Genomic DNA, 25,004 nt, shown 5'->3' with positions numbered 1-25,004 from the left:
AGTTGTCCTTGATAGATTCGCCATGTTTGTTTTTACATGAATATATTTCTGCCAACCCATTTCTTCAAGCACAAATTAGCTCACACCTATATAGCTAGTACCACTGCCTCATCACACGTAAACTTTGTCTTTAAAGAATCAGCTGACGAGGGAAGCATATATAAAAAGATTGACACTAACTTACACTTAAATATTTGATTACGAACGTAATTAATCTTCAAATTCTGATTTTGTCTGTCATAAAAACCAATTAGTTAGGGTGATAAAGACAAGTCACTAATTGTAAGCAGAGTACTGTGGGTTAGGCATGCAAAATAAAGGTGCAGTACTACCTGATCCAAGTGACCACTTTTCCCTCTTCGTATCATCACTTGTCCATTTCAATTATAGCCTTTAACTTGTAGCCACGCGACATATATATAGAATATACAGCCACGGCTTCTGTTGCTGTTGGGTCCATATATATGCACCCAACATCAATAAAATATTCTGCTTTATTCTCATTTTTAAAAATTTTGGACCAAAACTTTATTCCATTTTTTGTGGGGGATATTGGAGCCAACTTAGGTTGATCATTTAAACATATTTGTACAACAAAATGAAAATTTTAATAGAAGTAAGTTGCCTTTAAAGACAAAGTGCATTTCATTTTAATAAAGTTTTAATGACATAAGCAGGTACTGGACAAGTTGAGCTTGCATAATGGGACAAAGAATGAAATCTCTACGTCAATCATTTGGCCATTTATTTTTTCATTATATAATTAATTCGTTCAAGAATTTTTAGAATTACTAAATACTTTGCACAATTTTTTATTAGTTATTATATTATTAACTTAGCAAAGGAAGAGGATGGGGAAATAGAATGATAGAATTGGGAAACTTGAAGCAAGAAGGGACCCATTAACAGTTAGATTTTCCACTCTATCGTGTCCCGAATAACAGACCTAAGCCTTACACGTATTTCCTTATCCTATTTCTCAATTTTTGCTTTATTTTTCTCTCTCTTACACACACAATAAGACATGTACTGAAGCAACACCCCACCCCCAGCACCCCAAAACCCCTCCCCCTCTTTCTCTACATTTATATATATATATATTGAGTTTGAGAAGAGGCATTCACAAGTTGTTCTCTCTTGCCTTTTGCTTCATTTCTTAGCAATTCAAATTTGCCTTGTGCCTTTTATTCAATAGATCAATTAAGTACCAAAAAAGTATTAAACTTAGAACCTGGAGGAGGATTAAGTTTTAATTTAAGCTCTAAGTTTTATATTGTTTCTAGCTGTACTCAGTGATGGATCCCTCTAGTGCACAGCATCACCATCATCAGGTAAATTAATAAAGTTGTATTAGTAGTAGTAATGATGCTTTAATCTTTCTTCTTTAATTTGTTTTGTCAATTAGACATCTTATGCTTTAATTTCTTTTGTTGAGTCAAAATTCCTGTGTGTGTGCGCGCGCTTTCATTTTCTATTTCCTTTCTCTGAGATTTTGAATATATTTTGTTTCTTGTAAGGCTAGCTACCAATCTTGATATGGAATGAGTCTTTTTAAGTTGTTTGGTTCACATTTATTATTAGGAATAGTTGTGTCATTCTCCTAATTATTAGTTAATTTTTCCAGCTTTAACAAATCAGTAAGTTTTACTTTCTGATATTATCTATAACTATACATACGATATCTATTTCCCCCCCAAAAAGTTCACTCCATGAATTAAAATAACCCCCCCAAAAAGACCTACTCTATGTGCCTAACTCCTAAGGAGAGTAGTGTATACTCTTATACTTTTGCTAATTTTTGTAAATTTCTTTCTTTCTCGACTGTAGCTATATAGCCTAAGATTAAATTAAATTGATGCTAGCTGACCTTTTACAAATTTAAAGTCACTCGTCTCTTTAAGAAAATTATGTTTCTTTTCAAGTTAAAGATTCTATTTTTGAATGTAAAAGTAAGGCATTCATACATCAATTACAACAATAAAGAGGTCTTCTTCTTCTTTTTTCCGCTACTTACGACAAGAACAACAACATATTCAGTATAATCTCATAAGTTAAGCCTAAAGGTAGAATGTATAGAAGTTGTTCAGATAGATTATCGGTCCAAAATTAGGACAACAAAATATTAAGATACAACGCATATGAAAGCAAAAATGTATTACCAATAGTTTGCATTATTTTTTTGTGATGTCAAGTTCTGATCTTTATAGTTAATTGTGTTATTTAGGAATTGTCTTCTCAAACCCTAGAAAGCATGCTGGTGAGCACAAAGCCACAACAACAAGATCAAAAGAAGCCAAAGCCACCAGAGCAAGCAATAAAATGTCCAAGATGTGACTCCTCCAACACCAAATTTTGCTACTACAACAACTACAGTCTCTCTCAACCTAGATATTTTTGCAAATCATGTAGAAGATATTGGACCAAAGGAGGAACATTAAGAAATGTTCCAGTAGGAGGAGGCTGTAGGAAGAACAAAAGGTCATCATCATCATCAAGAAGTAGTAGTAGCCAAGATCAACATTCCATTATCAACCCTCCTAATTGCCCTAATAATCCATTTTCCTATGATTCTAGTGATTTGAGCCTAGCATTTGCTAGGCTTCAAAAACAAGGGAATGGGCAATTGGGATTTGAAAACCATAACAATATTTCAATGATGTGCAATGAAAATCCAAGTGGAATATTTCTTGATGCACTTAGGGGTAGTACTGGATTCCTTGAAAATAATAATCCATTAAATGGATTAATTCATCACCAGAATTTGTACTATGGAGTTGGGAATATTATTAATGGGGACATGGGATTACATAATGTGGAAAATGGTGGAATAGGGGTGAATAACAATGATCAAGAAATGGGATTAATGCATAATTATGATCAAGAAATAAGCAGTGGTGTGACAACATCTACAACAGTGACAACAGTTAAACAAGAGATGTGCAACATGGCTAAAGATCAAGGTGACAACAGAATTTTGTGGGGATTTCCATGGCAAATTAATGGAGAAGGAAATAATATGGCTGATTTTGATTCAACTAGAAGAATGTGGAATGGAGTTGGTGGCTCTTCTTGGCATGGACTTCTCAATAGCCCTCTGATGTAGATGTTAGTATACTGCTTGATTAATTTAGAATCACGTTGAATAGGATCCAGTGATTAATTTGGATTCACCCTGAAAAGGATCCATAAAAAACGTTTTTTATTAGGAATTTCTCTATTTTCAGGCATGGAGAATTTTGTTCTTCGATCAGAGTTGAAGGTTAACTTAATGATGTTGTGTAAATTGATTTGGTTCACTTGAATCATCTCTCTCTAAAAAAAGTTTCGTTTTGGGGTTGTGCTTTTTAGGTCTCTTCCTTGTGGATTGACAAACTAATTAATGAAAGTTGATTTTTTTTTCTTCAATCTATTAGTACTGACAGTCATCCAGTGATATGTAAAATTTGGTTGGTTTATTTCAGGAAAATGCTTTGATTGATAGAATCAGACATTGATATTTCATAGATGATTAATGAAGTTTGAATTCTTTCGTAATGGTGGGTACTACAATATTATTTTGTCTGCACATGATGTTAGATTATTAATTAAAAAAATGTGTAGCTTGTTTTCAAGATATGCTATCATGATTGTTTCTTATTTTTAGGTGGATCTTATTTAATTGTTTATTTATAACGGAAATATTACCATATTCTCTTTTTTACACTTACTTATTTTTTATGTATTTTTTTTTATTCTTATGATTAATTACTCATTTCATATTATTCCTCAAGTCCATCATATTAATAACTACTACCTCCGTCCCATATTAGATGAACACTTTGTATTTTACACGATAAGTCGGTAACTCAAAAATCATTAATAGATTATTTAACTTTACTATTTTGCCATTTGCTCATATTAATTAGTCTCTTGAAAAAGAGAAATTTTTGGATCTTCAAAATTTGTTTAAACTTCCAAAGCATATTAATTGTAGGGGTAAAATGGAAAATTTTAATTAATTCTATCATGATTTAGTAAGTATATTTTTAATAAGATGCTCATCTAATATTAGACGGAGGTAATATCTAATTCTATTATGGATAAGTAAAAAAAGTGAACTGAGGAAGCATGATAGAATAATTAATTAATAATTAGATTTCTGGATTACTCTCTCTTTTCTAAGCAATCGAATTTTAATGAAGCATGAGCACCAATCTCGGGGTAGATTTTCAATTTTCCATCTCTCTTGACAGACCAAATCCACGCTGAGATTTTCAGCGTGATAAAGATTATCAATATTTTAATATTGTACTAAATCCTAAAACGACCAAGATTTTGCGGCCAAATTTAATATTGTTTGTCACGAATCATTTCCCATTTGATATAGGGTGTTTGTAGAATAAATAGGTGTGTTGTAAATTGTACCTACACTTTGATCACCAAATTAATCTTGATTAATGAATACATATTTTATTTTACTATATTAAAATATTTAATCATAAAAAATTGAATTGGTTTGACGTAAGGTAAGGTAAGGTAAGGTAAGATTAACTATAGTAAATTGACGTTATGTGGCGATGGATCTCATTGTTATCAATCATTAGATGAGCCAATTTTTTCTGGATCGATCTGGGATTCATCATTTGATTACCATATATACTGCACCTAACTAAAACTTGCAATCTCTTCTTTTCTGACAGTAATGTCTACATGTAATATTTGACGATTTCATTTTTCTAAAAATATTACAAATAAATTGTAATTTTCATACATGTCGATTTCCATAAGGGAGAATTTTCCGGCTGCTCTTGCAGCATTTTCACGTGCATATATATTTTGGAAGAGGCATTGGTCAACATAGGAAAAGGACAGTAATATATTGTCGCTTGATAGAATGAATTAATTGAATTGTGCCCAATTCATTGCTTCTACCATTTGTTTTCTGAGACAGAGACAATTCAACTGCTGATTTATGATGTGGTAGGAGGAAAATATATTCCAGCAAACCACCGCCCAGTTGAAATCTAATTCAAGAATGTTGCAATCTTGAACAGTAATAAATTAATTGGTCACAGGTCGTTTCATATAGGTGTGTTTGGTACGAAGGAAAATATTTTTCAATTTTCTCATGTTTGGTTGTCTTAAATGTTTTGGAAAATGTTTTTCAAATCAACATATTTTTCTCAAATTCAAGAAAAATGACTTCCCTTAAAAAAAGTAAGAAAACATTTTTTAAAATCATTTTGAACCCTCATACCTCAACTTTCTATCATAACTTAAATCTCGGATATCGATTTACAATATTAATCCTATATGCGTCTACTGATTCTCAATTCGAGATCCGACTCTCGACCTCGATTCGAGACGCAACTCTTGAGTCTCGAATTGAGTCGGGGTCGGATCTCGAGTTAGAATTAGAGGTCGAATTTTATATGGAGTGTTGGGGTTGATCTCAGGTCAGAGTGTCTGGTCGGGAGTCAAGAGTTGAAATTTGAGTGTGATTTCGAGTCTCGGGTCAGGTGTCGGGATCGAGGTCAAGATTGATTGTCGAGGTCAAGGTCGGATCTCAAATCGAGTTCGGATTTGAAATCAGGGTCGAGGTCTCGGGTCAGGGTATCGAGTAGGGTGTTGTGTGGGATTCAGAGTCGAGTATTGGGTCGGGTTAGGGTGTCGGGTCTTGGATCGGAAGTCGGGTGTCGGGTGTCGGAGTCAAAATTCGATCTCTGATCTTAAGTCAAGATTTTGAGTCGGGGTCAGGTGTCAGATCTGTCGTTGGGTAGGGATCTCGGGTTGAGATTGGATCTCGAATCTTGGGTCAGGGCCTATGGTCGGGGTTGGGTCTTGGGTTGGGGTCTCGGGTCGAGTTTGGGGTCAGGTTCGGGTGTTGGTTTGGGTGTCAGGGTTGGGTACGAGGTCGGGATTACGTCTCGGGTTGGGGTTCGGGGTCTTGGATCAAGGTCAAAGTTTCAATTCGAGTATTGGGTTGGAGTTGAAGTTGGGTGTCGAGTCTCGGATCTCGGGTCGGGGTCGGGAGTTAGGGTCAGGATCAATAGTCGGGGTCGGGGTGGGGTGTCGGGGTAACGACTTGGGTTGGGGTCGGGTTGGGTCTGGAATCGGGTGTTAGGGTGGGGGTCGAGGTTGGGATCGGGTCTTAGGTGGGTATTAGGGTCTCGGGTCAAGATCGGAATTGGATCTCGAGTTGAGGTTGGGGTCAAATCTCAGGTTAGGATCAAGTGTCGGGTCAAGGTCAGGTGTCGGATTATGGGTCGGAAGTCGGGTCGGGTGTCGAGGTCGGGTCTCGATTTGAGGTCGGGATAAAATCTCGAATCGGGTCGAGGTCGAGGTCTGGATAGGGTCTCAAGTCGAGGTCAGGGTCGGGTCTCGGATCGGATATCAACAAATTATATAAAATATCTTTTTTAAAAAATGTTTTTCATTCACGAACGATACACTAGAGAATATTTTTCACTCATCGACCAAATATGAGAAAATAAGTTTGAAACCAACTTATTTTCCAAAAAATATTTTCTAAAAAAGCATTTTCAATAGAAAACATTTTCCTCCATACCAAACACACCCATAATGTGTATTTTTTTTTTCCTGTTCCATTTTTCATGCCCTATATGGAATGTGGAACGCACAAATATGAGTTAAATTATTGACCATCAGCTAATTTATTTTGTATAGCAGAAAATACTATTTAAATTTGCAGGGTTGGACTTGTTTTTCCTCTCGTTGACTATGGGTTAAGCACTTAAAACTGATTTAAAGGAGCACAATAAATATCAAGTGTTGAAAAATATGTCTTTTAGGTTTGAAATTGATTTTATCAATATGTAATAGCGTGCTTATGTACCTTTAAAGGAGTTAAAATATTTAATGTACCTTTACAACAACTACTTCAATATAGTCTCATAAATGAGGCCCAAGAAGAATGAGAAGTACGTTAATCTTATTCTTACTCTTTTTGTATTCAATAGACCTTTCGTTCCATCTACCTTTGGAGCCACAAATATGAAGAAAAAAAATCATGAGAAGTTTTTATGTTCCTTTTCTTTTTTTCTATTAATCTACTCGATTTTCCTAGAAAGAAGTAGAATATATTAAAGAAAACATTTACCCCATATATACAAGTGGAAGGAACTTTACCACATCAACAAAATTCAGACTTCTAAAATGTAGGATTTTGGACTTACAGGGCCCAACATAATCTTTGGACTAAGCCCAAGCCCATAATTGGCCCACCCAGCGATTAATCGCACGTCGACTTCCAATAAACAAATGATTGGATATATGTCTAGCTCATATAATATTACAGTATAACCTCGATAAAGTAATATTCGATAAAGTAATAATCTCGCTAAATGAATATTTTTCTCCGGTTTCAACTTGAATCAGCTATATTAAAGTAGTATTCTCGCTAAATGCATTAGATAATAATTAAAAATAAAGTATTAAAGGTCCATAAAAAATATAGAGTAATAATTGTTAGAATACATCAAGAATTTATATATATTTAATCAGTCAATAATACTAGACAAATAACTATTTCTTTTTAAAATATGATTCTATAGTTGATTATTTTTTCTTCCCACCAAAACCAAAAATCTCATCCTTAACTTTTTGAAGAGCGAACACAATTTTCAAAATATTTTGTTCGTGTTGTACCAAATAGTTTGATAATGTAGTCATTGCTTAAAATGCCTCCTTTGACGATACTATCATCTTGTTCAAGATCATTCACATCATCATTATTTATTACAAATTGAATAATCTTTTCCTCTGTAGGTGATTCCATAACAGTATCATTCTCGTTAGGGTAGTTCAAAAGATGTTCAACATGCATCATATTTCTGTAGGCTAAATTAGAGATGACATCATTTAATTCTTGGATACCTTCATCTAATTCACCAACTTGTGGTTCAGGAACATTGTTTTCTTCCGACCGGATCTTGCAATGCTGAAAACAATTTGCAATTTTTATTTCTTTCACATCAAAATTCCAAGCCAAGTTAGCAAAATTAATAGCATTCAAAATATTATTTTTTTCAGTATTTGGTGTTTCAACCTAAGGGCCTTGTAGGATGTTGAAATAAAGACGACGATGATTATGAGCTTTGAATGCTCGAATTATCCCAGCATTACATGGTTGAATCTTAGACGTTATGTTAGGAGGTAAGAAAAACAACTCTACATTTCTTAGGCCGTCAACTGTCTTTGGATGAGCTAGGCAATTGTCTACTATTAACAAAACCTTCCTGACATTCATTCTCTTATCAAACCAACCAACATATTCTTGGAAAAGCAAAGCATTTTTTCCGTTTTGTTGAGGCATGATGAGAGAGGGCGGCTCCATGTCGTTGTTGTTCTGAAGAAAATGGAGGCGGCCAGTCATCCAAGCTTTCTTGTTGGATCTATACATGCAATTAAGATTGTTCATGTTCACATTTTTAAAGCATTTAGGATTTGCAAACTTATCAATAATCCACAATGGTACTTTGTCAGATCCATCACCATTGCAACATAGAGAAAGAGTAATTCTCTCTGTCTTTTTTGCGACCTTCAAGCTGTTTGGTAGCAAGTGAATGATCAGCTTCCAATTGATAAAATAATCCAATTTCATCTATGTTATAAATACCCTTCCATTCAAATTGATCTACTTTTGACAGTATGCTAGACAATTCGTTTTCAATGTTCTCCATGATAACTGAACCACTTTTCCCAAAACGTCTGTAAGACTTGATTCCTATCGTCTTAAAACATTCTAATCAACCAGAAGAGAAGTTGAATTCTGGATTAGTTTCACCGTACATTTTCAGGAAAAGACTTTTATTTTTTCTTGGATAATTTCCCCTTACATGTTCACTTTCTCTTTCATTTGAAGAAACCACTCGTACAAAACTTTCTCTAAATTAGGGTATTTTACCTGTTTATGCCTCTTGGCATCGCTATTTTTCATCTCATTTGACAAATACTCTGCCGATCTTTTGAGAGTGTGCGATATTATTGATTAACTAATAGTCAAATCAAATTTTTGTTTCACCCATGCTTACAAATCTTTTTGGCTAATAGTTCAATTCTCTTTCTTATGCTCATATATTGTGTTTCTTATTTTATTGGTTAAAGATGATTTTTGCACGCCTTTCGAATGATGAGAAGACATTATACTTGGATTATGATTTTTAAACATCTAACTTTTTCCTTTTATAGTTAACATAAAAAAAATTATATTCTATATACATGAATACTATTAAAAAAAATTAAGCTTCACTAAATTCGTTTAGCTTTCCTAGATTTAAATAAAATATATGCAAAGATTATACTTTTTCACACCGCATCAGTGCAGGGTGGATGAAATGGAGGCTCGCCTCCGGAGTGCTGTGTGACAAGAAAGTGCCACTAAAACTCAAAGGCAAGTTCTACAAAGTGGTGGTTAGACCGACCCTATTGTACGGGGTGGAGTGTTGGCCAATCAAAAAACTTCATGTCCAGAAGATGAGAGTCGCGGAAATGCGAATGCTGTGGTGGATGTGTGGGCACACTAGGATGGATAGAATTAGGAATGAAGATATCCGAGACAAGGTGGGAGTGACATCGGTGGAGGACAAGATGTGGAAAGCGAGACTGAGATGGTTTGGGCATGTGAAGAGGAGAGACACAGATGCTCCAGTGTGGAGGTGCGAGAGGTTGGCTATGGACGGTTTCAGGAAGGGCAAAGGGAGGCCGAAGAAATATTGGGAAGAGGTCATTAGACATGATATGGCACAGTTGCAGCTCTCCGAGGACATGACCTTAGATAGGAGGCTATGGAGGACTCAGACTAAGATAGTGGGCTAGGTGGCCGATCGGTTCTCCATAGTAGTCGTAGTCGCGCTCATTTGTCTTAACATAGGATTTTGCATGGGATTACTGCTTATATTAGTTGGCCCAGTCTACTTTGGGTATCCTATTTTATCTATAGTAGTTAATGCCCCTTTATCCCCGATCTTTCCTACCCTGACTTTATCGCTTTATCGCTTTATCGCTCTCATTATTCATATCTTTATATTGTCTGTTATATGCCTGGCTTTACTGACCTATGTCTTGTTTTTCCTTGTTTCTCCTCCCTTGTTCTTCTCTCTTAAGCTGAGGGTCTTTCGGAAACAGCCGCCCTACCTTTTAAGGTAGGGGTTAGGTCTGCGCACACTCTACCCTCCCCAGACCCCACATGGTGGGATCACACTGGGTTCGTTGTTGTTGTTGTTGTATATGCAAAGATTATACTTTTTAGTTTTCTAGATTTAAATTTTATATTTTTTTTCTTTCTTATGGTACATACTACAAAATACTCTCTAAAATAATAAATATTTATTTATCGATAAATAAATATTTTATGCATTTATCGATAAACTAATAATCTCGATAAATGAATATTTTTTTCTGGTCCCAAGCATATGCATTTATAGAGGTTTTACTGTACATCGTAACCTCCGATATTTTTTTTCGTTTGTACAAACTTCATGCTAAATTACTTCAAAAAATTACATAAATACACAATTTATTTTACCATTTTTAAAAAAATTCTTACCATTTGAAAAAATTATAAAATTTCTTACTTTCTCCTATTTTCGGATACATCACTTTACGCGATGTGTCGTTCAGTTACATCACTTTACGTGATGTATTCGCACATTTTGGGATGTATTTAGATTCCACCAAATTTAAGGGATTTTTGTAATTTAGAAAAGAGTAGAGATAAGATGTAATTAGCTCTTAACACTATGGAATTTGTGTAATCCATCCAAATTACTTTTAGCTAATAAATTTTTTGATAATTTGTGGCTAGTCCGTCATTAAATAGAATTAATGATAAATTTGTTGAATAGCTACAAAATTGTGTGTAACTTTTTTTTTTTTTGTAGTAACGTACTTTTGCCAACTTAAAAGTTGAAAAGAAAAAATTTCATGTACACCTTTAGAGGGTCATTTCTTAAGGATAGCCATATGAATTGCCAAAGACAACATATAGATAATGATAGAACTATTATGAAAGTGGATTGTCCACTTATCATAATATTCTATATTAGTGGGGCCCACTCAAAGTGGGCAACTAACCCACTTGTTTTTCTTCATCTTTGATGGCTATAAAATACCATCAAATTGGCACAAATTGATCATCCGAAGAAAGAAAAAATACATACTGCAATCACTCTCTTCTGTTTTATTTTTCTTACTCTATCCGTCTAATTAATTGTTAAGGTAGTATATTCATAACACGTTATCAGCTCGAGGCTCCGGCTAATTTTTCAAGGTAACAAAAAGTGGTAAGAGTTTTATTTAAATTTATTTTCATAAAATGGCAAATATTTCAAAAATTGAATTTGTTGCTTTGGATATCTCTGGAAAAGATTACTCTTCATGGGCACTAGATGCCGAAATTCATCTTGAATCGATGGATCTGGCAGACACCATCAAAGATGATAACACGGCATCTAGTCAAGATCGTGCAAAAGCTATGATTTTCCTCCGCCACCATCTTGACGAGGGTCTTAAATTACAATATCTTACATTAAAAGATCCCTTGAAATTGTGGAAAAATTTAAAAGAAAGGTATGACCACCTGAAGTTGGTCATGCTTCCACAAGCACGTTATGACTGGTTAAATTTGAGACTGATGGACTTTAAAAATATAACTGAATATAATTCTGCTTTATTTAGAATTATAGCTCAGTTAACTTTATGCGGAGATGAAATCACGGAACAAGATAAACTTGAAAAAACATACTCCACATTTCCACCCGCGAATATGCTCCTGCAACAGCAATATCGCGAAAAAGGCTTTACAAAATATTCTGAATTATTATCTCACTTACTTATTGCTGAACGCCATAATGAATTATTAATGAAAAATCATGATAGTCGTCCCGTTGGTTCTTTGCCACTCCCTGAAGTGAATCAGGCAAATTCTAACCAACGAGAAAGAGGCCATGGCCCCAGTCGTGGTCGTGGTCGTGGCCGTAGTCAAAGAAGAATTTTTAATCATGATGCTCGGCTGGCACCGAGAAATAACCAGCATTATAAATGGCAGGGTAAAAAGCCAGAAGCTTTACCGAAGAATAATTCAGAAATAATATGTCATAGATGTGGAGGTGTGGGGCACTGGTCGCGGATTTGCCGGTCATCAAAACGCTTGGTTCAGCTATATCAGGCATCGTTAAAAATGGCAGAAAATAATCCAGAGACAAATTTTATCTCTGAGGACAATATTGAGCCCATGCATCTAGATGTAGCTGATTTCTTTAATTTTCCAGAAGTAAATATGAATGTTGATAAGCCCGATAATATTTAAATAATTCTCTTTGTTGTTGTATGTATTAAATATTATGTTTGTATTTTTCTAGCTCAATGTAATGAAATAAAACTTTGTATAATAAATTATGTATTAATTATAATATTTACTTTCTTTCTTTGTGAAGAAAATATGGAAATGCCTCAAATCTTGTTTGGATCAATGATAAATCACGAGGATATTTGTGTAATTGATAGTGGAACAACCCATGCTATATTTAAAGACGAGAAATATTTTTCCAATTTACTTAGAAGAAAAGCTAATGTTACTACAATTTCTGGTAATTCAAAAATGATAGAAGGCTCCGGAAGAGCTACTATAATTCTACCTAAGGGGACAAAAATTGTTATAGAAGATGCACTATTTTTTTCTAAATCCCCAAGAAACTTGTTAAGTTTTAAAGATATTCGCAGAAATGGATATCATGTTGAGACATTAAATAAAATGAATATTGAATATCTTGGTATAACCAAGAGTGTCTCAGGCCAGAAATATATTTTGGAAAAATTACCAACTCTGTCATCTGGCCTATATTATGCAAAAATTAGTGCAATTGAAGCAAATATGATCGTAAACCAGAAGTTTACTGATCCAAATATATTTGTGCTATGGCATGATCGAATAGGTCATCCTGGATCAATAATGATGAGACGAATTCTTGAAAATTCAACTGGACATCCTTTAAAGAACCAGAAGATTCTTACAAATGATGAATTTTCATGTGCTGCTTGTTATCAAGGCAAATTAATTGTCAGGCCATCTACCCTGAAGGTTGGCATCGAATCTCCTGGATTTTTAGAGCGTATACATGGAGATATATGTGGACCTATTCATCCACCAAGTGGATTGTTTAGATATTTTATGGTCCTAATAGATGCATCATCTAGATGGTCTCATGTGTGCCTGTTATCATCTCGCAACCTGGCGTTTGCGAAGTTGTTAGCACAAATAATAAGATTGAGAGCGCAATTCCCAGATTATCCAATTAAGACCATTCGCCTTGATAATGCTGGAGAATTTACATCCCAAGCATTTAATGATTATTGCTTATCAATTGGGATAAAAATTGAACATCTTGTTGCTCATGTTCATACTCAAAATGGCCTTGCAGAGTCATTTATAAAGCGCCTACAATTGATAGCAAGACCTCTACTAATGAAAACAAAATTGCCAATTACTGTTTGGGGTCATGCTATTTTACATGCAGCATCACTTGTACGTCTCAGACCGACACATTATAATAAATACTCTCCGTCACAATTAGTATTTGGTCATGAACCAAATATAGCCCATTTAAGAATTTTTGGTTGTGCGGTGTACGTGCCTGTAGCACCACCACAACGTACAAAAATGGGCCCTCAACGAAGGTTGAGCATATATGTTGGGTTTGACTCACCCTCCATAATTCGATACCTTGAACCGTTGACTGGAGATTTATTCACTGCTCGATTTGGAGATTGTCGATTTGATGAAACAATTTTCCCGCCATTAGGGGGAGAGAAAAAGAAACCCGAAAAAGAAAAAGAAATTGCGTGGAAAGTTTCATCACTATCACATTTTGATCCACGTACCCGCACATGTGAACAGGAGGTCCAGAAGATCATCCACCTGCAGAAAATAGCAAATCAAATGCCAGATGCATTTACTGATTTGAAACGGATAACTAAGTCACATATCCCTGCAGTGAATGTACCTATCCGGATTGATGTCCCAAAAGGACCATCTACAAGTATCATAGCTTCTGAATCCCAAACACGCCAGAAGCGTGGTAGACCATTGGGTTCAAAGGATAAAAATCCTAGAAAAAGAAGCGTGAGAAATAATAAAGATGATACTACAATAGAACCTCCTAAAGAAGGCCAAGATTTGAGTAATCTTGATAATCCTGAAGAAATCAGTGAACCCGAGACTCAAGTGAATGAAGAAATTTCAATAAGTTCTTTCGGTGATGAGATAAAGTTAGATCGATCTAAAATCACGGTTGATAATGTTTTTGCATATAATGTTGCAATTAACCTTATGCAAGATAGTGAAAGTCTTGAACCTAAATCCGTCGAAGATTGTCGACGTAGATGTGATTGGCCAGAATGGCAAAAGGCAATTCAATCAGAATTAGACTCACTTGCTAAACGTGAGGTTTTTGGACCTGTAGTCCAAACCCCTGAAGGTGTAAAACCAGTTGGCTATAAATGGGTTTTTGTTAGAAAACGAAATGAGAGAAATGAAATTGTAAGATATAAGGCACGCCTTGTTGCACAAGGATTCTCTCAAAGACCCGGAGTCAACTATGAAGAAACATATTCACCGGTTATGGATGGAATAACATTTCGATATCTCATCAGTTTAGCTGTACATAAAAATCTTGAAATACACCTAATGGATGTGGTTGCAGCTTACCTTTATGGTTCACTTGATAATGAAATTTACATGAAAATCCCAGAAGGATTAAAATTGCCTGAAACATGCAAAAAGTCTCGGGAAGTATACTCAATAAAACTCCAAAGATCATTATATGGTCTAAAACAATCAGGGCGTATGTGGTATAATCGCCTCAGTGAGTACTTGATAAATGAAGGCTATATAAATGATGTCATTTGTCCATGTGTTTTTATTAAGAAAATGGAATCAGAGTTTGTTATACTCGCCGTTTATGTTGATGACATAAATCTCATTGGAACCCCTGAAGAGGTCCAAAAGGCAATTGAATATCTAAAGAAAGAATTTGAAATGAAAGACCTTGGAAAGACAAAACTTTGTCTAGGTCTGCAAATTGAACATTTAGCAGACGGAGTTTTTGTCCATCAATCTGCCTACACTGAGAAAATCTTAAAAAGATTTTACATGGACAAAGCACATCCATTAAGTACTCCAATGATTGTTCGATCACTTGAAGTGGAAAAAGATCAATTTCGACCTCCAGAAAAGGATGAAGAAATTCTTGGTCCTGAAGTACCATATCTCAGTGCTATTGGTGCACTTATGTATCTTGCTAATGCAACTAGACCTGACATAACATTTTCTGTTAATTTGCTAGCAAGGTATAGTTCATCCCCAACGCGAAGGCATTGGAACGGTATCAAACATATTTTGCGATACCTGAAGGGTACTATTGATATGGGTTTGTTTTATACTAACAAAGGTTACGCAGACCTTATTGGTTATGCAGATGCAGGTTATTTATCAGACCCACATAAAGCTCGATCTCAGACAGGTTATCTGTTTACACACGGAGGGACTGCTATATCATGGCGATCTACAAAACAGTCCATTGTTGCTACTTCTTCAAATCATGCTGAAATAATAGCAATTCATGAAGCAAGTAGAGAATATGTGTGGTTGAGATCGATGAAATAGTTCATCAAAGAAAGATGTGGTCTGGAAAATAATGTTAAAGTACCCACAATTATATTCGAAGACAATGCCGCGTGTATAGCTCAATTGAAAGGTGGCTTCATAAAAGGAGACAGAACGAAACACATTTCACCAAAATTATTCTTCACACATGATCTTCAGAAGAACGGTGAAATTGATGTACAACAAGTTCGTTCAAGTGATAATCTTGCAGATTTATTCACAAAGGCATTACCAACATCAACTTTTGAGAAGCTAAGGCATAAGGTTGGAATGCGCCGTCTCCAAAATATCAAATGAAGTTTTCATCAGGGGGAGTAAAATACGCGCTGCACTCTTTTTCCCTTAATCAAGGTTTTGTCCCACTGGGTTTTCCTGGTAAGGTTTTTAATGAGGCAGCAATCAAGGCGTATTACCAGATATGTAGACACAAGCTTTATGGATATTCATGATAAATATGTATATTATGTTTTGTAAAATTTTATTTTACACGTGGACATCCAAGGGGGAGTATTATGAAAGTGGATTGTCCACTGATCATAATATTCTATATTAGTGGGGCCCACTCAAAGTGGGCAACTAACCCACTTGTTTTTCTTCATCTTTGATGGCTATAAAATACCATCAAATTGGCACAAATTGATCATCCGAAGAAAGAAAGAATACATACTGCAATCACTCTCTTCTGTTTTATTTTTCTTACTCTATCCGTCTAATTAATTGTTAAGGTAGTATATTCATAACAAGAACTAAATTATAATTAGGATAGGTGCTTCCATATATAGTATTAATTTACATGGATGTCACTTTCTCCAATATCTTTTTATTGCATATTTGAGTCTCATCAACAACTCAGGGATTTGTTTTATAGTTCCAAATTTTTAATAAAAAAAGATAAACCACTATACAAAACTAATCCTTTATGATAATTGATATATATATATATGGACTTAACAAAGTGGCGGATGCTCGAAGTTAGGTAGGGCTAAATTAATTCTAGAATTTTAATCTCAAAATTATAATAATTTAGTACGCAAATCAAACTATCAAGGTGTCATTTCTTAGGATAAATATTTGAATTGCCAAAGACAACATAGATGATAGAACTAAATTATAATTAGGTTAGGTGCTCTTATATATGGTTAATATTTAATTTAATATACTTTCACAACACTTTCTCCATATCTTTTTATTGCATATTTGAGTCTCATTAACTACTTTTATCTCATAAATGTTTCCATAAGCTCTAGCACAACAGTGATCATTTGATTGCAAGCGCTGTTATTTTTAAAGACGTAACTACTAATTCTTGATACATAAGATGTTTTAATTAATTTGTAAGTAAAGATATCAGTTTTAAGGTTCAAATATTAATTAATTCAATAGAAGACTAAGTAAAGATATCAGTTTTAAGGTTCAAATATTAATTAATTCAATAGAAGACTTTCTACTATATTCACCAATACGGTTCCGCCAGAGTCCAAAAGACATCATAAATGGCTTATTGGCTTTGATCATATATCATGCAAGTATATTCGATGAAATTTCACAATTAGAATCTGAAAAGAATAAAATGTATGCAGATCGTATCACTATCTCATGAAAATAGAGAAAAGGCTGCGCTATTTTCGAAAGACCCTCAATTCAAAAATTACATTTTCAAATAAATAAATAAAATATATATAATGACATACAAGTCTTTGTTCAACTTAATTATAATCATTTAACTTCACTCAGTGAAACACGTTCATCTTTGAGGTCAAGAAAAAGACAACATAAAATATCTCTCTACATACATATATAGACAGAAGGGGTGGGGGTGTGTGTGGAGAATGACAAATGTTCGTCATAATGTCCTGGTGATCCTAATTACGTGTATGTAACAAACTTATCACCCTCTCATGACCTTTGAACCCATAAAGAAAGAAAAAGAGCAATAACCATCTCAGTTTTTTTTGTATAATTTATTATTATTATTGGTTTCTCACTATATCGATTTTGAGTTCGATTAATTTAAATTTATACCGCGAGATCTCATTTTAAAGATAAAATGCTACCTAATCAAAAACAATATTTTCAATTAAGAATGAAAAAGTATTAATCATTCATCAGCATTTGATATGATTGGTATAAATTATTGGAAACACAATTTTGCAATATTTTAAGAAAATGCCAAGTTTTTACCATATATCACTCTCCTTTTGTCCAAACTATTATTATTAATAATAATAAAGTAAGTAATCATAAAATTTATCCATTCATCATAAAATATCATTTTCAAAAGGAAAAAAATAACGTAGCACATAAATTAATCCATCATCATCTCAAGTATACCAAGTCAAATGAAGGGACTTGGTAGGGTGCTTCTGTCACTTCACTTCCCAACTTGCCCTTTTTTCATCATGAATTAATAGGAAAGACCCTCTTCTTTTCTCTCTTCTTTCAACAATACTTACTAACGAAAGACCCCTCCTTTTTCTTCATTGAAATCTCTCATATAAAAAAGAAAAACCTTTCAAGTACCCAAAGAAAGTTCATATAGGAAAATTCAAGATTGTATCCAAGAAGAGTGAAAGAAAACAAACAGAGGTTTTACAGTATGAGAAACAGCAACCATTTAATAGGTGTAGTAAATTTCTTGACATTTCTTGCATCAATCCCAATCTTGGGTGGTGGAATATGGCTAAGTAGCAGAGCAAACAACACAGATTGCTTGAAATTCCTTCAATGGCCCTTAATAGTTATTGGGGTTTCTATTATGGTTGTTTCTTTAGCTGGTTTTGCTGGTGCTTGTTATAGGAACACTTTCCTTATGTACCTTTACCTTTGGGCTATGTTCTTTATCATTGCTGCTTTGATTGGATTTGTCATCTTTGCTTATGCTGTCACTGATAAAGGGTCGGGTCGACCCGTTATGAACCGGGTCTACTTGGAGTACCACTTGCAAGATTACTCTGGCTGGTTGGAAGAAAGGGTTGCAAGCCAGAGTTATTGGTCAAAAATCAGTTCTTGTATTAGGGATTCACATGTTTGTGGTAAGATGAGAAGGACTTATAATGGAGGAATTCCAGAGACTGTTGAGATGTTTAATCTTAGAAGGCTTAGTCCTCTTGAGGTAAGAAGCCTCAACAAACTTTCTTTGTTATTTTTTACCCTGTTTTTATGGTTTATGATTATAATTTGCGTTACAGAGGCAGATTGGATTAACTTATAAGCTATTTTCGTTTTTTTTAGTGTTTGACTGGCCAGGTTAAAGTCATTTTGTGCTTAAAATAAGTCCAATAAATAGTTGATTTTATTTGAATGTAGTTATTTGAATGTAGTTAGCCTGCACTTTTAAAAATAAGTCAATCCAAACAGGCTAATAGTCGAGTTGTGTACAAGTTAGTTTAGACACTGGCGTTTAAAAAATATGATTAGCAAACTGCATAAGATTACGGGTGTACTTAGTATGGAGGAAAATATTTTTCGTTGAAGGTTTATCGGAAGCCATTTTTCTACCTTTACAAGGCACAGGTAAGGCTTCGAACACATCACTCCCCCTAAATCCCACGTATTGGATTACACTCATATGTTGTTGTATGCTCTTTCTGTCCAGATTTAAGAAACTCTAAATAATAGAGTTAATTTTACCAAATCATCCTTATTAAATGTAAGTCATCTAAATATTGAAAATAAATAGTAATAGCAGGGTAAAATAGACAGAACATTGTAAACTACTCATTGGTTTTAGAAGTATTATTGGGCATTCCAAAATAGTATGTGGACAATTAAAGATGAACGGAGGGAGAGTATTATTTTATTTTTTAACTTTTTAATGTTTAATTTTGTCAAATATTTCAGAGAACGTTTTCATGAAAAAAAAATGACTTTCCTATGACGTTTAAGTTTATTGACTCCTCCGTGCCCTTCAACGCTCCCAACCTCCGCCCCTTAACCACCCCAACCTCCTCTGCCCCCGACACAACCTCACCTCTGCAATGTTTTCCTAACTAGCATATAAATGCTCGTCGGATAATTTTCAGTTTGCTCACTTACCAAATATCAAAAAAATAAGTACCTAAACAATTATTTATTTTTCTACACGCTAATGTCCCAACTATACACAATTATGTTAACATATTCCGTGTTTAGATTATAGATAAGTGACTTGTGAGTTGCCAACAGATACCTCTTGTCAATTTCCAATCTGCCAAAAAGGAAATAAAACCAATAGAGAGAAAAGCAACCAATTTCAATTGATTGAATTTAATATGATTTTCTACTAATAATAATCATGTATATAATGAAATATAATTAGCTTCCTCATTGACAAAATTAAAAAGTGGGACAATTAGAATTAACATTCTTTGGAGGGTTTCTTTTCCTTTCTTGGCTTTTCAATGTGGTTAGGATTATCCACTTTTTCTTTTAATCTTTTATTATATGTAGTGATGAGACATTTTACCAACTTTTCTATTGTTTTCTAATGAATATTTCCACAATTTTAAAAGTAGATAATTTTTTACTACAATAATGTGGTGCTTTTGACCTGTGACAAACTGCATGTTTTATGAGTCTGGAATCTGGATGTTAGCTGTTTTGGACTCATCTTGATTTTATTCATTTTGCTCTATTTCTCCGGGTGGAATATCCTCTTTTTCAAGTGGTCCAAGAAAACAAAAGACAAACTTTTTTAGTTTATATGTCACTTATAAGATTGGTACAACCAAATATTTTCCTGATGTAACATAGATCAACATGTCAATAAAAGAAATTTTATATGGCATCCATCTTAATTTGCAAGTTATTACGATGTAAATACCGGGTGTAGATAAGTTTTTACTGTTGCGGCCATTGGTGTTGAAAACGCTTATTGCTTCAATCAGTGTCTAATATTAAATGGTCTTAAGGTATCTATCACTAATAAAAGAAAACAGTGTTCACAAGGTTGATGTTGATGTGAATGACTATAGTTTGTTTGAAAAAAGATGGAAGCCTAACTTTTCCTGCAAGCTCCAAAAGTTAGGGCCGCAATTGTTGACATCACATATGTGCTCTTTGAAGAGCAAGAGAGGCTATGTGTGCTAGATATTTAAATGTCTTAACACCTAATTAACTCTTGTCTGTTTGGACTTTGCAAAATGTAACCAATCCTAAGAGTAGTTGTAGGTTGATGAAAAAGTAGATACAGTCTATCTTGATGAATCATTTGATATAAATAGAACGGGATGAATACACAAGATTCATATATTCGATCTCAACTAATTTAGGATTGACGTGTAGTTTCGCTGAAATATTTACACTTCCCTCAATGTTTTCTTTATTTTCTTTTCTTGAGTTGGGACTCTTCATTGAAAATCCCAAACTGTCGCCAAATTATAGAATTGAGGATCATACTGTATTACTGTAGAGCTGCTTGTTTTTCCTTATTGCTATATTGGTATAACTATTCTTGACATTTATGTGCTTAGGTAGCCGGTCACCATTTAGCGAAGATCCTTGATGACTAATTCATAAACCACTAATGCTTTCAGTAGCTTAGACATTCTAAACAGGCGGATAGACTTGAACCTTGTTCCTACATGACCTGATCAATCCGATCAGACAGACATTTGCCATCATCTATTTTGCATTGTTCAAATCTTTGAAAGTTATTAAAAGACGATGTATTTTAAAAAGAAGTTGCTAAAAAGCAATCTTATTGACAAAGTTTTGAACTTTTTATGCAGTCTGGTTGTTGCAAGCCTCCTACAGAATGTGGCTACACTTACCTGAATGCGACGGTGTGGAACACAGGAGGTGGGATAGTAGGAGGTGACCCTGATTGTGCTAGATGGAGCAATTATCAACAGCAGCTCTGCTATAACTGCAACTCTTGCAAAGCTGGTGTTCTGGCAAGTCTGAAAAAGAGTTGGAGGAAAGTGTCTATCGTCAACATTGTCATATTGATCATTCTTGTGATTATGTATATGGTTGCAATAGCAGCTTTTAGGCACAACAAACGGAACGATAATGACGAACCTTATGGAGAAACCAGGATGGAGAAATCTCAACCTAGCAGGATACACTTCTAAGAGCTTCCACATGACAAGACAGTAAAGCTTGTAATGTATTTTCCTATGTTTGTCATTGCTATCTTATTAGAACAAAGTGCTTTCTTCATACTTAACTTGTCCCCCTCTTTCACCACAAGAAAATTGACTATATATTTGTATGAGTTCTTCTGTATATTTTTTAACTACTTTCTCAAAACTTTTTATCCCTGGGTTCTCTTTGAACTGGTTTGTGAGACAGGCTAGTTCTTTCCCAATGCAGCAACTTGCTATAAGTGAAATAAGAGGGCATTGTTTACCATTTCTGCTACAACAAATAGGAGGATTAAATACGATTTACAGAGTACCAAATGTAGTGCTTTTAAATCACAATGCAATTGCTAAACTAGTACAAGATGAAATAGGAGTTAATCTTGAATCGGTCAATCTACTTTACACTTGGGGTCAGATTTAACATTTTTCTCACGGCCTTGCTCTGGACTCTATCTTGTGATTGTTCTCTCTTCAACAACATAATTATCTAAGCACGACGGAGAAGTTGCACAACTTTGCTGTTGTTTAATGTTGAGAATTAATAATGTTTTCGCCACACTACCACAAAGGCGAAGAGTGCAGTGGAAGTCAGACCAAACCCTCAAGCGACCATTTGCGCTACCATCTTGTGCTGATAAAACGAGTACAGCATATTCAGAATGTACCAAAGCAGGGTGATGACGATAGGCAACAAAGTCTACCCCATACTGAGAGCCCGATCTAACCACCCAGTTTTTACTTCGAAGGTGAGAAAAAGCTTTGAATAGGATTGGAAAAATTTTCATCCTGGATGTCATATGCTTCCATAACTCATCGCTGTTCAGTTCAGTGTTATTGCGATCAACCACCTTGATGCATTTTAGAGAATATTGAAGGTAAAAAGCTTCTTCCATGGAGAGCTGAAACCACTGCTCATTCTTTTCTGATGTTACCCTAGTCCTACCAAAGCATGCACGATTGAAGATGTCAGTTAGTTCTGCATCTGCTTTAAGAAGCACACCCGTACCAGAAAGCAGTCCTCTAGAGTTTGAGCTGATCAGAGAAGATTGGAGCTGTCTGACTATTTCTGAAATGGGATCTGCAAGAGCTTTAACTTCTGCCCCTTTTCCTTTCCACCTCGGCGCCATTATACACATTCACAGCAAAAAAAGAAGCTCTAAATTCAAGATATCCCGATTTACACCTGTTTGGACAACCAACATTGCGCCCAAAAAAAATGCAATAAACTAGTTACATGGCTAGAAAACACACGATCATTACAAAAATAGACACCAGGTACAAATTTTCAAAAGTATAAATGATATTGCATTTTGCAACAGTAGACATTATGCCTATGAAGTCAGTTGCTAAAGTTACCAGCATTGAAAGTCAGAAACATCTTATAGTATTAAAGAATTCACGAAATGGTGTGTCCTATTATCTCCAACATACTTCAACTTAAATCCTATGAAACGGTTGTTCCAAGGTCATGCTGTTAAAGCACTTTGTCATACAAGTATTGACAACAATGAAGTAGTAAAACAACTTAAATGTCCCAAATAAAGAATTCATCAAGCAGAGCAATGACCTTTCGAAAGAAAGCAAACATATTGCACATTCAATTCAGAAAAGGTAGCAGTTCAAGAAGAACTCAGTCCTGTATAAGCATTGATGGAGCTTTTCAAGGATTTCACACACGCAACTAGCCATTAATGCATTAATGATTTAGCTGTGTTTACATTGCTGAACTACTTCTAAGAGATGTATCTAGTACTTTTTTACTCATTGTTCCATACTCATAAATCGACCAACCAAAAGAATGTCGCACTCCATGTAATAGCATTATCTTCTACTTTTAGCTCCTGCGTTTATTTTTTCCACCCCTTTATTTTATTTAATAGTGACAAATAAAAGGTTGAACTAGTAGGTTGCAGACTCGATTAACTAGCTAGCTCCTCTCAGAAGAAACATATACCTTTTATGGAAATATAACCCGCTTGAAGTAGACTTGATTTAAACAACATAACCATTAATAGCCACTGGCAAATGAAGAATCAAATAGAAAATATCTCAGAAAATGAGTTAATCTAATGAGGAGAAAAACAGAGGTATGGAAGAAGAATTCAAAGATTACACATTAAACTTAGAGATGAAAGAAATAAATTTCGACATAGCAAAGGCATCATAACTCATCTGGGCAAAAACTCAAACACCTTGTAGGCGCATTCTGCCACTCGAGGACGTTAACAAGTAAAATTACCTTCCTATGACAGCATCAAACGCAAGGCTTCGGATACAATTAACGTTGAATCTGGTATGCCTTTCTCGGATTTTTAGAACTAACTTGACACACTAAAAACTCAAAAAGAAAGGGAAAATAGATATAATTTGAACTTATTTGATGAACATTCAGACAATATGTTTGAATCGGACTAAGTTTCAGTTATCTCTCTCAACTATTCAGGTTAGGAAAAATGAAATTCATTTAAACACCTGCACGCATCTCTACTTTTTCTCCATAGCTTGTACTGCAAAATTATATATATATGCTTCAGTAAACCCACTAAGAGTAGATAACAGAAGAAGGAGAGGAAATACCTGAATTGGGGTGATGTTGTGAACAAATACAAGGAGTTGGACGTACTCGTCGATGTGAGATGCTGCTTTAGAGAGATCGATTAGAGGACCATAACATACTATTGCCGCCATTTTCTTTTCTCTCTCTTTTGGTTTGGCTCTCCCATGTTTTCTTCCCTCCTCTATTGGGCTTTCCAATGACCCGACCCTGTTTCATTATCGGAATTTTCAAAAATAGCTAGGCTATTAGTTATAATTTCAATATTTACAATCTGCCGCTACAGTTTGAGTTTGCTATATGTTGTATGCATTGTATTTTTGGACTATTTTTTTTTTTTTTATGTAAATGAGTACTTGGCTATATATGATATAATGAAACTATTTTATTACAAATTTATGAAATTTACCCTTTAAAGTAATTAGTGTTATTAGGCTTAAGCAAGCCTTGTCTAGGACTTCTAATATTAACTGCGCCAACTCAAGTAAACACAGAGGTTTTTTTTGTTTGTTTTTTGTTTTAAATGTGCCTGATAGTTTAAACCAAATTTTGATAGGTAATTATAGTCATGGAATTTGCTTTGACTGCTAGTTATACCTGATTTTCTTAGACCGTTTCACTTCAATTTTTAACATGTAGGATGTTGTTTTTTCTCGAGAAAATAATTAAAAAAATATTATTGAAACATCATTAATTTTAAATTTATTTTTTATCTTGAAACATC

The 25,004-nt window shown here is 34.5% G+C and overlaps 3 protein-coding genes across 7 annotated transcripts; 2 read left to right on the top strand and 1 right to left on the bottom strand.

The window, feature by feature from the left end:
• The first annotated feature begins 1,118 nt into the window (after positions 1-1,118).
• Positions 1,119-3,405, top strand: LOC129901312 (dof zinc finger protein DOF2.1-like). The gene is made up of 2 exons (XM_055976456.1): positions 1,119-1,331; positions 2,225-3,405. Exons 1-2 carry the CDS (start codon positions 1,296-1,298, stop codon positions 3,101-3,103), a joined length of 915 nt encoding a protein of 304 aa, XP_055832431.1. The 5' UTR covers positions 1,119-1,295; the 3' UTR covers positions 3,104-3,405.
• A 14,635-nt stretch (positions 3,406-18,040) lies between these two features.
• LOC129899038 (tetraspanin-3-like) lies at positions 18,041-21,868 on the top strand. Its single transcript, XM_055973796.1, has 2 exons — positions 18,041-18,773; positions 21,370-21,868. The coding sequence occupies exons 1-2, from the start codon at positions 18,258-18,260 to the stop codon at positions 21,712-21,714; spliced, it is 861 nt and encodes a 286-aa protein (XP_055829771.1). The 5' UTR covers positions 18,041-18,257; the 3' UTR covers positions 21,715-21,868.
• A 147-nt stretch (positions 21,869-22,015) lies between these two features.
• Positions 22,016-24,512, bottom strand: LOC129899039 (tRNA-splicing endonuclease subunit Sen2-1-like). Of its 5 annotated transcripts, XM_055973798.1 has the most exons (4): positions 24,304-24,512; positions 24,199-24,233; positions 23,681-23,744; positions 22,016-22,909 (listed from the first exon to the last, which is right to left on the bottom strand). In XM_055973798.1, exon 4 carries the CDS (start codon positions 22,860-22,862, stop codon positions 22,176-22,178), a length of 687 nt encoding a protein of 228 aa, XP_055829773.1. In that variant the 5' UTR covers positions 22,863-22,909; positions 23,681-23,744; positions 24,199-24,233; positions 24,304-24,512; the 3' UTR covers positions 22,016-22,175. The 5 variants fall into 5 exon arrangements, with proteins under 5 accessions (XP_055829773.1, XP_055829775.1, XP_055829774.1 ...); XM_055973800.1 differs by lacking the exon at positions 23,681-23,744; XM_055973799.1 differs by lacking the exon at positions 24,199-24,233.
• Between the last annotated feature and the right edge of the window lie 492 nt (positions 24,513-25,004).

Source organism: Solanum dulcamara, chromosome 8 (assembly GCF_947179165.1).
Source record: "Solanum dulcamara chromosome 8, daSolDulc1.2, whole genome shotgun sequence".
Taxonomy (NCBI): Eukaryota; Viridiplantae; Streptophyta; class Magnoliopsida; order Solanales; family Solanaceae; genus Solanum; species Solanum dulcamara.
Note: the sequence above shows the minus strand (reverse complement) of the source record. Positions and strands in the feature narration are given on the sequence as shown.

Excerpts from the sequence above, each read along its gene's own strand:
- LOC129901312 (XM_055976456.1), top strand. The coding sequence starts at position 1,296 with ATGGATCCCTCTAGTGCACAGCATCACCATCATCAG. Across the intron at positions 1,332-2,224 it reads CACAGCATCACCATCATCAG|GAATTGTCTTCTCAAACCCT; the intron begins GTAAATTAATAA and ends TGTGTTATTTAG.
- LOC129899038 (XM_055973796.1), top strand. The coding sequence starts at position 18,258 with ATGAGAAACAGCAACCATTTAATAGGTGTAGTAAATTTCTTGACATTT. Across the intron at positions 18,774-21,369 it reads GAAGGCTTAGTCCTCTTGAG|TCTGGTTGTTGCAAGCCTCC; the intron begins GTAAGAAGCCTC and ends CTTTTTATGCAG.
- LOC129899039 (XM_055973798.1), bottom strand. The coding sequence starts at position 22,862 with ATGTGTATAATGGCGCCGAGGTGGAAAGGAAAAGGGGCAGAAGTTAAA.